The 13,404-nt window shown below is 39.4% G+C and overlaps 1 protein-coding gene across 8 annotated transcripts in view; it reads left to right on the top strand.

Annotated features, from left to right (window-relative positions):
* Nucleotides 1–13,404, top strand: part of rtn4a (reticulon 4a) — a 50,192-nt gene that overhangs the window by 27,776 nt on the left and 9,012 nt on the right. Inside the window, exon 1 of one of the 8 annotated variants that reach the window (XM_030155580.1) lies at nt 9,303–9,424. The exons of the other annotated variants lie outside the window; for them this stretch is intronic. Coding sequence (XP_030011440.1) covers nt 9,409–9,424 — 16 coding nt within the window. The 5' untranslated portion in view covers nt 9,303–9,408. Of the gene's footprint in view, nt 1–9,302; nt 9,425–13,404 lie in introns of those variants that run through there. 8 annotated transcript variants of the gene reach the window in all.

Below are 13,404 nucleotides of genomic sequence, written 5' to 3'. Positions count from 1 at the left end.
TATTCTGACCATTTTATCAACCAGCCCTGAGTAACTGCAGCCAGTTCACTGATGTCTGATACGAGCTCCAGATACTCAATCATTAATTCATTCATCAGGTTTGGTTAATCATTTTCCACCAGCACTGAACACCATCAACAGCTCATACATAAACATACGAGTTGTAAAATAAATAAATAAATAAATAAAATAAGCCTCCATCCACTGAAGTCTGTGCAAAACTCTTTTAATAGACAGTTTACACATTTCCCCTTCTCTGTTTTCAAAAACAACCTTGTGCAAATGTGACTGTTTCCAGTAAAATCTGCGTTTACACAGCCCCATATATCTACACCATCAAGAGCATGCCAGACCTGTAGATGGCAGTGTGGTGAGACGATTGACTACCATTAACCAATCAGAATCCTGAAAAGAATCACAACAAAACGTTAATACCGCTATAAACCTCTGGAGATGTAGTTTTCTAGGTTCTGGGTCCAAACAAATCCAAGACATGTAACCAATACAGTGCAAATGGATGAGCCGGTGACTTATTTTTTTTTAAACGATGACTAACTGCTCTTCTGATGAGTCTGAGCGCATGAAAAAGGATTGGAACCATGTTGAGTCGAACCATGTCAGTTCTGTAGTCGTTAACAGTTGTGGTCTGTTTTTCAGTCATGTTTTGTCTTTAGTTCTTGAAGACCGCAATGCACGGACGTAATTTACCTTCATTTGCCTTCCACTGAACTGGACAGAGCAGATAAAGGACTGATAAACAAAATATGAAGTATGACCATGAGGAAACACCTCATAGAAGCCTTGTTTTATATCAAGTAAATACACAAAAATCCTGTTAAACAGATGCAGTGGGCTCTAATTAGCTAAGATGCTAACATTCGCTAGCACCAAACTTCCTTATTTTCTCATTTAAGACTTGTAACTTCATTTATCAGCTCCATCCTCTTCCTCTATACTGGATCATCACATGTGAAGTGGTAGAACATTTCCTTTGAAAACTGTGACGTCCGTCCGAGAATCTCCATTTTTCGCGTTTGCCTCTGTTTACATGCAAACGTGAAAACAGAGATATGCCAAAATCCTCACTTTGGCCAGAGATTTTAGAAACCTTCGTTTTCGGTGCGCATGCCAGTTGTCATGTAAACAATAGGCACAAATGCAGAGAAAATTCTCCATTTTCAAAAATACCCAGCTACGTGTAAACATAGCAAGGATGCAAACTTTTGAATGAATGCAGATGTGCAACAGACGGCAGATGATTAGCGTTAATGCTCCATATGTACCTGCGTCAGTGTTTAGGGCTCAGAGTATCTCAAATGTGAAGGTGTCGCTTTGCCCTAAAACACAGCAAAACCAAACATGTTTAACAAATTAAGACATGGGAAGATGTGAAAGTCTCATTTTAACTCCTAGTAAAGGGAATCACTCAAGGCTCAAGTGAAAAACTGATCTAGACCATCCTATGGTCTAAACCAAGCACTGTCAGTTTTATTTTTTATTTAGAGATTTAAAGACCTAAAATATACTGACATACTGTAGTGAGTTCGTCATACAGCTTACATTTTCTCATGAAACTTTCTAGGTGTTGCTCAAACTCAGTAGATAATTAGAGCACTAGGGTATTCAGCAGATCCTGCTCCTTTTTTTGGGGGAGTGTTTTTTTTGTAGCTGACCATGTCTCAGTATGTCTTCTTTTACCAACCTGTAGAACATAATGTGCTCCATTAGGGATGCATAGATACCACGTTTTTTACAGACAGAGTACAAGTACTTACATTTGATTATTTGCTGTGTACCGATACAAGTACTTAATAATCCCATTCCAGTTGTTAGTTCCTTTTGTAAATGTGCTTTATTGTCGTTGTCATCAGTGTGAATGGAACAAAGTGCTGCTACTGACATTTAATGCGTTGGAATGAGTGTTTCTCAATCAATCCACCAGGGGGCACCATTCTGAATTAACTATACTGGACAGATACCACGAAGAAGAGGAAAGTTTTATGAGAAGAAGAAGAAATGTCAGTAATAACAAACATGGTGATGACTGAGGAGGAAATACTAATGTGGATACTAATACTGATATTGATGAGGGTTCTAGTTGTCATAAATACGTCAGTAGTTTTTCACTAACTCACACAGTTGCTATTTGAAAATATCCACTACCTCCACAGTTCCCAGAGGTACTGCTTCTCCGTCTGGGTTCGCACAGAGCCTTATAAGATAATACGATGACCTTTATATGGCTCTGGGTACACATCCGCTAGCTCCCAGAAAACGGACAAAATTCCACATGGAATGTGTGCAGAGGACGGACGACACGCTCCATCCGCATCTGTCTGTGTCTTTAACGTTACTTGCAGTCAGCGTTACTTTTGTCACCGTCATTTATTTAAAAAAATCTCCACACTGTCGACATTCTTCCTCCGCCACGTACCTGCTGCACTATGAGGTGAACGTCATGCTGTGGTCAAGTGGTGTTGGTGTGTTTGTATCGGAGCACTTTTACGAGTATTACTGCACACACTCAGTATCGGAGCGATACCCGATACTGGCATTGGTATCGGTGCATTCCTATGCCCCATTATTTGGCTTCAACTGGAATCAACTTTTTCACCTCCAGACAAATTTATTTTGCTGTCAGTGCTCCAAGTGGATTAAAATAAGGCGCATGAATCACATTGGCACCTATTCTGTCTCTGCTAAATGTTGTGTTGTCCATCCTTATGTATAGTTTTGAACCTGTGTTTGGGTGTAGAGTTAACATGTAGGGATGCACCAATTCGATACCAGTATCGGGCATCGGCTCTGATACTCAGTGTGTGTACTCGTATTCATACTCGTAAAAGTAATCCGATACAAATGCACCGATACCACTTACAGCTGTGTGACATTCCCAGTTCAGTGCAGCAGGTACGAGGAGGAGGAATAATGTGTGTGAGTGTGAAGAGTGTGGAGATTGAACCAAATAAATGAGGGTGATAAAAGTAACGCTGACTGACAGTACCGTTCAGACACAGACAGATACAGACGCAGCGTTCTGTCCGTCCTCTGCGTACATTCCATCTGTTTTCCAGGTGATGGAGGATGAGTACCCAGACAGAGAATACCAGCAGAACCGTGGAGGTAGAGGATCTGTTCAAAGAGCCACTGTGGGAGTTAGAGAAAAACTACTGACACATTTAGGACAACTACCCAGGGCTGGGCCGGTTTACATCCTACTGATAATACTATGGAGGTACGGAGCAGTGCGGACCACCGCCAGCGGAAGTGAAAACCAAACTTGTGTCTCATTTGTCTTTTCTCTTCCTGCTGAAGCTAAACTTTTAAACCTTACCAGAGAAAACGCTGTAATATTAGTATCACATTAGTGTTTCCTCTGTCGTCTCCATGTTTGTTATTACTGACTTTCTTCTTCTTCTCATTAAACTTTCCTCTTCTTCGTGGTATTTGTCCAGTATGGTTAATTCAGAGCGGCGCCCCCTGGTGGATTAATTGACAAACGCTCATTCCAACACATTAAATGTCAGTAGCAGCACTTTGTTCCAGTCAGACTAATGACAACGACAATAAAGCACATTTACAAAAGGAACTAACAACTGGAATGGGATTATTAAGTACTCATATCAGTACTTGGTATCGGCAAGTACTCAAATGTAAGTACTCATACTCGGTCTGGAAAAAAGTGGTATCTGTGCATCCCTATTAACATGTCCTTACAATGTGTGCAATATTGTCTGAAACCAGCCACTGAGTACTCTTCTCAGAGCAGTAAAGTAATTTGTGCTGATAAAGTTAAGTGTTCCAAAACAAAGTTGACTCATTTCATCATCAAAGAATGCACACGCTAAAAAATACAGAGAAGGGGACACATACTGCAGGCCTAGATCCCACCGGCACAAATAAGTACAGAATTAATTTCACCGGTATGTGACAGGATCATGTTGGTTGTGCTGCGTTTAATTTCCAGTATGAACACTTGAGTGTGTGTTACCTCATTCATGTCTGCTGATCATCATGTAGCTGTGACTGGAATCATGCACGGTTGTAGTTGTGCCTGTCACTTCACATCAACACTGACGGCTTTGTGCTGTGTGTAGTACGTGTTTGTGTATCTGTGTCGACCCTGCACAGGCGTCGTTCATCGGCTAGTAATGAGTGAAGAGGCAGAATGTGAAGTTGTCTCTGTCTGGAGGTTTGGGGCAGAAGAAGGTGCTGATTCGTGCTGTGACTAAGCACTATTTGGTGTGTGTGTGTGTGTGTGTATGTGTGGGTGTGAGTGTGTGTATGTGTGGGTGTGAGTGTGTATGCGTGATATTGGTGAAACACATTATGTTCCAAACAGTGCTGTAAGACTTTGTGTGATTTCTTTTTGTTCTTTCAGTAAGAATAACCAGTTGCTTGCATTACCTTTTACACAGTAGTACATTAGTTTATGATGAAAATAGCCGTTAGTTTTATTGTCATTTGGACCACTGGCACAGAATGGCTCACATACTTCCTTCTCATTGTCTAGGCGGATGTCACTGTGAGATGTGAAAGTGTAAGGAAAACTCATAAAAGGTCAGAAATATCCTGCTTCAGTTACAAAGCAATGATCAAAGAGAAACTTGGTAGTTAAAGGTCCTTAAGTGTCAAAGACCCAAACAGTCACCTGTGACCAAAACTACCTACTGATGTAAATGTTTAATACCTGTTGATCCACTAATCCTATCAATCCATGTAAATAATTGGTGTAAAATGTAGTTCATCTTTTCATGGTCATCAGATATGATCTATTTGGAGATTCAGAGGCTCCGTAGTTACCGTGGAAACACCGTCATCTTCTACAACATTGATTCACCAGTAAAACCCATGGAGTTGGATCAATGACAGTGGATGGACACACCAGGTTTATGTTCAGTTATCGATGTATTTGCTGAAAAAGTCACTTTCTTCAGTTTCCTCTGTTTCTGATTTAATAGCCCTCGACTTTACTCGGAACTTTTAACATCTACATGATCAGTAGGGCTGTGTATTGGCAGGAATCTGGTGATATGATACAAATAACAATACCAGGATCATGGTACGATATATCACAATATATCATGATACTGTTGAAAAGGCACTTTTTTTTTAAAGATTATTTCCTGGAAGGATTGGCTTACACCAAAAATATGTACAAATACAGAACAGGATCTAATGCTATATCAAAATTTTTCTGTTTCTCCTAGTTTCCAAAGGAACTAACATCTGCCACTCTCAGACAGTAAAAAAGTGCTTTTAAGATGCTTCAAATAACCATTATTTAATAAAACAGTGTTAAATAATTATAAATAAGACAGAAACAATAAAGAAAACCTAAAAACAAAATGAACCTCTGCCATGTGTCCATTTGAATAAATACCTAAAAATATTGATACAGTACTTTTTAATATCGATACAGTATTGTGAAATGAAATATCGTGATATATTGCAGAACTGATATTTTCGAACACCCCTAATGATCAGTAAAGGAAATACAGGAAAATACGTGATTTTCACTGAAAAATGCAAAATACAGAAGATCACATTATAATAAATGGTGATAAATCACTTAGTAGAGAGAAACATTTATTTGCAAACTGCCACCAAAGTAGCATTGGGTTAGACGTGGATAGTGTAAGAGCTGGGCACGTAACCAATCGATCAAATGAACGAAGTGATTAATTGGATGTTTTCTGCTTTTCCATTCTTCATGTGAATGCACAGCCCCCATCTCAGTCTGAAATGGAAGGCTAAATGTGCCTATCTATGTAGTAGTAGTAACAGTAGTACACCTTTTTAAAGTAGCCCACTTTTATGAGGTTTTTTGGATGTTTGATGCCATAAATACAAACCCTGCTAATCAGCTTCTGCTGCGCAACACCTGCCAAGTGTGATGTTTTAATCTGCTGTTCACTGTGGAGGGAGATGCTTATGTCAAGGCTTCATTCAGATGAGTTGGTACTGTCAATATCTGCATTATTTAAGCTTTATTTCACCAAGTGAGCCTCATTCAGGTTAATACTCTGTACATTAAGTGCACAACATTCATATTCAGCTAAATTCTGCTAAATTTTATTTGAAATCACCAGAGTATCATAGTGATTAGTGTATTTTACAGAGAACATGGGTTCTAAGTATCAGCATTATACATTAGTAAAGACACTTTAGAATCTGTGTTCAGGTCCTCTACATTAACCTGCCAGTGTAACAGACTCTCATCACCTCTGGTGAAATAGTATCTTGTCAACTTCATTGTGAACAGTGAAATATTACACTAACATTGTGATCCACTGATACATTTTTTCTTTTAATTTTTGGGTTCATTATTAAACTATGGCAGATTAGACGACGCTTGCAGTATTAATGGGATGATGGGAGCTGTTGAAGAACTGGTGTATAGCACAGTTGTTCTGGATTTTCTTGCAAGTGTCTAAATATTGCAATAATGTCAGTCCAAAATTATGTAAAAATGTGGAGTTTACTCAGTTAACAATAACAATAAAAAAGGTCATACACACAGCATTAGCCTCCACAAGCCTTCTGGAAAACCAGGTAGGATGTGGTTGTAACTCACCTACGTTTGAAAAAAGACAAGATAAATTTGTATTCAGATCATTGTGAATGTAACTCAGAAGATTGTCATGTGGTCCTAAGGCCATGTTGCCCAGACCAACTGAGAGATTACAAATAACTCAAATTATGACCCTTGAACAATGACTCTATCATCAGCAGATACATAAGAGTCAGAGTTGATTCAACAATCTGCCCAGAGGAAGAAATGACTCCTACTGATCTCATTTTTCAGAAGGTTTCCTGTAAAAGGAGCTACTTGTATAAAATCTCTTCCAGCAAATTCTTAGAACTTTAGATACAGTCAATGAAAAGGATTTTGATAAGAGAAACACTGAGTGGTGTGTCTTCATCAGGAAGTCCTTGGTTGGACTTTCTTTGGCAGATTTGAGCTCATCCTGGTGCTTTTGTGTTGTCAAACTGTTGGTAATTGTGTTAAATCAGCCTCACATTTCAGTCAGGTCAAACAGACTGCATATAGGAGATAATATAACAATAGAACAAAACGCAACACAATATCTGTTGGTATATTTACTGTAGAGCAGCTCCACAACCCTCAATCAGTTATTTTTTACCCCTCGGCCAACTTCTGGCCAAAGGGGTATTGTAATCGTTTTGTCACCTGTCCATCTGTCTGTCCGTCCATTCAGTGACATAATTGCATTATCTGAAGAATGCATTGACATATCTGCACCAAATTTATACTGTGGATGCATCTTGTCATGGAGCAGAAGCCTTTTGAAAATGGGTCACCTTGACCTACTTTTTCAAGGTCAAATGACCTTGTGATAGTATAATATCGGAGTACTTTCAAATATAAATATGTATGTAATAAGTTTTACACAAAGACGATCTAATCTAAATAACAGGGCAGGAACTTTCAACAGAATCTTACACTGTATTTGGCCGAGGGGGATTAAAAGTGCACAGCACATTATGTTCTTGTTAAAGTGTTAATAAATCATTTAAATTTCCCACCATTCATGACAAGAAAATGTTTGTATGAACTGTCGTGTAAAGAACAGTCACAACCAGACATCAGCATGATTCAGGCTCTGTAGGACACACAGGTGATATTTAAGTCAAATGTATCTGTGTCTTGTCCAAATGTTTGCGTTGACTGAACCAAAGCAAATTTTGTATGAATCTCTTAAAACAATTAGAGATAAACCTTTCAGCATCACTACTTGGATCTAAATTAGTGTTTTAGCTCCAGATTAGTTTTCTTTCAGGTAATTATTTGGTGTGTTTGTAGTGTCAGAGGGGATTCCTGTTTTGGGGGGCATTTCACCCAGGGGCGGGGTTACGTCCTGTGTTACTGATGTGTTTGATGCGGGTTCTTGTGTTGGTGCAGTGTCCCAGTGAAAGAGCTGCAGTCAGTTAGTTAATCAATTACAGGGTGGGGAAGCAAAATTTACAATGAACATTTAGTTGTTTTTTCTCAGCAGGCACTACGTCAATTGTTTTGAAACCAAACATATACTGATGTCATAATCATACCTAACACTATTATCCATACCTTTTCAGAAACTTTGGCCCATATGAGTAATCAGGAAAGCAAACGTCAAAGAGTGTGTGATTTGCTGAATGCACTCGTCACACCAAAGGAGATTTCAAAAATAGTTGGAGTGTCCATAAAGACTGTTTATAATGGAAAGAAGAGAATGACTATGAGCAAAACTATTACCAGAAAGTCTGGAAGATACTATTAAAGAAGAATGGGAGAAGTTGTCACCCCAATATTTGAGGAACACTTGCTCAAGTTTCAGGAAGTGTGTGAAGGCAGTTATTGAGAAAGAAGGAGGACACATAGAATAAAAACATTTTCTATTATGTACATTTTCTTGTGGCAAATAAATTCTCATGACTTTCAATAAACTAATTGGTCATACACTGTCTTTCAATCCCTGCCTCAAAATATTGTAAATTTTGCTTCCCCACCCTGTAGTAGTTTTGGGAGATGATTAAAAATAGACCCAAATAGGACAGTAAGAGATGTAATGTGTTGAAGGTTTGATTTCAGGTCCCTGGGATGTCTGCAATGTTTAAATGTTTATTGTGTGTTTTTCAGATTTAGATTAAAGTTGTCAGTGGTTGCGTTCCTTCTTCAATGTTGTGTTTTGTAATATTGAATTTTTTTAAATTCATGTTCAGTAGTGTGTTGTATTGAATAGCATCATAAATCCCTGTGTTCACTTTGTTTTAAAACCAGTGTGCTGCAGTGTTTCCCAGCATGCACCTGGTGTTTCTGTGGCTGCCCTCCAGGTCCTTACATGGGTCTGAAGTGCAGCATATCTTTGATGAAATCTGTTTCAGTGGGTTGGGTTGGAATTCCTGACTTTATCTTTGTGCTTTTATCTGTGCAGCCAGTTATCCTTTTACAGCCTGGTTATGCAATACTTCTTCCTCCTCCTGCTTCTGACTAAAAATTTGGTTGACCAGAGTGTGATGATGGTCTTGTATAGAAAGCTTAAAAACTTGTGTATGTTCTACTGATGTAAAGCAGCGACAAATGCCACAGTACGTTTCAGTTAATGTTTTTTACTAGGGTTCGATTTGCTAATGAGACAACTGAGAGTTATAAAATTAAAACTACTCTAAATTTGATTGTGTATCTATGAAAAAGTAGTTATAAGACGCTTGTGAGCACATAGACATTTCCAGAGAAATATCAGTCCTTTATTCTGATCAGCTGAGTCTGGACTGATCGGCCGTCCGTGGGTCCTCAGTGCGCATGTGCGGCCGTCTTGTGCTGTGGGCCGGTGTCTCTCTCCCAGTCTCTCTCTCGGAGCCAGGCGGAGCGCCGTGCTGCTGCATGCTTAGCGGAGGTTCAAGATGGACGCCAAACAGGGTTAGTCTGCCCCTAATCTTTTGTTACCCACTATCTCTCTCCTTATTTACATGTCGCATTTGCGTACCGTTGCGTTATGGTTCTAGCCGGAGAGGGCCGCAGCGGGTTCGGGGCCGCTGGCGGAGGTCATGCCGGACGGGCTGACGTGTTGCCCCGGCGGCGAGAACGTGGCTGTCGGTGAGGGCTTTGAGTCCACAGTCGGGGGGACGTTAACAACATCCCGTCGTGTATTCTGTCATGTTGGACTGAGGGAGGGTGAGACTGACGATTAAAACGGCGAGCAGTGAAACGCGATCTGCGGCCGGGGCTAGCTAGTTGTGATGTGGGGCTATTTTTAGGCAGGCTCCGCGATGCTAGCACGGCTGCTACCATATGTAGCCTGGCGGACACTTTTGGACCGCGGTCCACCCCCTTCTTCCCAACATCCCCACCTCGAATATTGGCTTCTAGGCCTGTCTTTACATCCACACAATGGCTCTCTGTCAAACAGCCGGCCACAGCGGCTGCTGCATGGCTAATAGAGCTGCTAACATGTAGTTAGCATGTGCTGTCAGATAATGGAGAGCTTAGCTGTCAACGCCCACATTTCCACCCTGCTGTGCACTGGAATCATCAACCATTGTCCTTATACAGAATGAGTTTAATGGAAAAACAGCATTAGATAAATCTGTAATGGAAAGGCCTTAGTCTTGATGTGTTGTGTTGTTAAACATTATGTGGATCTATTAAAAATAGTACGAGGCTAAAATGTCTCCTAACTACTACTAATCATCAATCTGCCATCGGCTGAGTAGGATGGTTACCAGGCAACAGCAGTGTCTCCCAGAGTCCACACTGGAGGACGTTTTTCTGGAGTTTGATGCCAATCACCACTCTGTTTAAGCATGAAATGAGTATAAAACGTAGAACATTTGATTTTTTTTTTTTTAATGGTATTTTTTTGTGATTGTGCTCTGTTTTATTGACTAAATAAGTGTTTTAAAGACACGTCAAAGCTTAGGGATCATTAATTCATAGTTAAAGCAGAATATCTATTAAAATAGAGAAATGCACATTTTATCTTCTGATCTTGGTATGCAACTTTATATCACTTTATTGGAGACAAATCTTCTGGTTGTTTCTTGACTGATCATTTAGTTTGTTAAAAGATATGCAGACCTGCAAGAATTGTGTAACATACATGAAAATTGAGAAAAGTCTTCTTTTGATTAACATTTTTGATAAATCAGACTACCTAAATTATCAGTTGATAACAGTTAATCAGCTATTGCATTTGTTCTACACAATTCATGTATAAGTTGTCTTTACTTCATAATGAATGTGTTTAACATTGCTGATAAAGTTGCAGTCAGACCAGTAGGATTTATTCATGCAGTTGTAAATCAAATGAAAGACGTTATTCTCATTTATTACTCATTATGTAATTTTCAGCAATATTTGGTGAGTTGTCAAATATATCTGGAGCAGCCAGTCTGTGGTGATTGGCTCATTCAGCCTCAGTTTGCATTTAAATGCTGTTTTACTTATCAGTAATCTCTGGTTTAAACCTTTGACTTTTTTGAAGGTATGTGAACATTCGCCCATTATCACTTTTTTAAAACCTTTAATGTTTAGCATTGAAACTTTCATAATGATTTAAGGCCTAAGCTTTAAAGCAGTATGCTGTTCCTGAGATAGACTTTTGATGTTTGAACTCTACTCTATAGATCCACTTATCCCTGCAGAAATGCCTCCTGTTGCAGATCAACGGAATACTGACGGTGTGGATTGGTCTGATCTACTTCCTGTCTGTAATTGAGAAATCAAGTGATTACTTTTATTGTTAACTAATTGTTCATTCATTTTCCTTAATTATCCTCTAGAGGTTTGCAGGGGGCTGGAGCCTATCCCAGCTGACATTAGGGATTAATTAATCAGTACAGTCAAAAATGTCAGTTTTTTTTTTTTTTTTTTTAATGTTACATTTTCAAATAATTCAACAGAATTGTGAAATTTTTTTAGGTTAATTTAATGTCCGGCATCAGATTTATCAGAACAAATAAAAAATAATATATTAAGTTATTGATGTTTTGTTATCCAGTTGCCTTTTAAAAAAAAAAAAAAAAGATTTATACATTTAGGTGTTTTTTTAAATAGATGTTAAGTTGAACTGTGGCAGCCATAGAAAAATTGGTACAGATCCTGTAGAGCTGAGCCCTCAATATGTATGGATAAAGCTATTTTTCTTCAGATGCCTTTTTGGTGTGCCACTAAAACTGGTTTTCAAGAGGGCAGTTCAGGACTGGATTGATGGCTGCCACAGGTTCTCTTGCACATTTGGAAAGGAATTGCCTGTTGCTGTCTGCAGTGTCACTGCTAGATGTCACTGTATCCAGTTCAGTAGAATAAGTGCAGCTTGTTGGACCACATACGCTGCATGTTCTGTTGTCATAATCCTCTGTAACTGAGGCAAAAAAAGCTGAACTGTCTGACTGGAGTGCAGTTGGACATGATGTGCCCTCAGTGGTTCTGAAAGTACAGCATTTGAGTGACGTCAGAGGCTGCAGGAAACCCAGGACTCCTCCATTTCTAATATTATCCACTGACCTGCCTGGAATTCTCCACTGAAATATAAGTATGCTCAGGGTCGGACCCTCAGCTGTTTGACACCCACCACCTCCTGCGCCCGTCTCTGTGGGTCCTCACAGTGGGAGGGGCTCCTGCAGCACCTGTATGTCAGAAACTGCCTCATTAACGCTCATTGAAACCAGCAGGTGGCATTGAATTTAAGTCAGCACTAGAATGTTTATTTGACCCTTCTAAATCGAGGAAGTCGATGAATCAGATATATTTATTTTTGGCCAAATGTTAGCTGTTAAACACATTTTTCTTTCTGTAACTCTAAAACTTGTCAGATGTCAGGGGAGGTCACGTCAGTTAGATCCATATTGAGTCCTGTCCGGCAGTAACCGGGCCCACGGAGCGTCAGTTACATCACTTTAATGTTATCATCATGGTGTTAAAGGATGAAAAGTGGAAGAAGAATGAGGAAGTTTTAGGAGCAAAGTTTGAGTCAGACTGCTGTGAGTTTCCTGTTTTAGGGCTTCGAAACTGTATGAATGTGCTTCTGTGACCTCTGACCCCCTCAATGATGCACGACTCGGACTTCCACATCCAGAGGATCACATCTGACTCAGTCATCATGTGACGCTGAGTTGAATCGAAGCCAAAATATGACTGTGTCCCATCTGTTGAAGTGTGATCGTCCAGTTTGTCCAGAACATGTTTAACAGGGTCATTATTGTGTGTCATATTTTCTGTGCAGCCAAAACAAACAGTCAATGTGTAGTTTGACCTCCGGTCAGTGCCTTCCTCATGTCACGTCATGATCTCATGATTTCTGCTCTCGTTATGAATATTATACACAAACAAGAGGGGAAAAGCTCACTGTTCTTCTTCAGATTAGTAACAGTACTTTTCCATAGTAAGTGGAGATTCATTCAAACTCAAACTGACTCATTTAAAAAAAAATCTTAATAAATGAGGTAGGACTAAGCAATGTAACTAGATATGTGTGTTTATTTGTAACATTAACACTAACACAGTGTTAATCTACAGATTAAATACACAGCTGTAAATATATGCAAGTAGTATTTTAGAAATGTGTATGTAATGGGCTGCGGTCCGTGTGTACCTAATACATGCAAACCATAGGGCCAAAAAAACTGAAAATAAAACATAAGACGCTCATAAGACGGGTCAGTAAATCTTAAGGTGGGAGCTGGGGGGTGATGAATAAAACTGGGGGCTTAATACACAACAGTGGGGGGGGGGGGGGGGGGTGTAAGAGCAGAGGGAGGGACTTCTCTGTAAGTACCATGACACCCTCCCCATGTCTTCACAACTAACTTATGAGTAACAGAACATTTAAGCTTGAAAAGAAATGGTGATTTGATTTATATAGTGATACATATTGATATATAGTCTGATATGAAAAAATT

The sequence above is a fragment of the Sphaeramia orbicularis genome, chromosome 15, assembly GCF_902148855.1.
Source record: "Sphaeramia orbicularis chromosome 15, fSphaOr1.1, whole genome shotgun sequence".
Taxonomy (NCBI): Eukaryota; Metazoa; Chordata; class Actinopteri; order Kurtiformes; family Apogonidae; genus Sphaeramia; species Sphaeramia orbicularis.
Note: the sequence above shows the minus strand (reverse complement) of the source record. Positions and strands in the feature narration are given on the sequence as shown.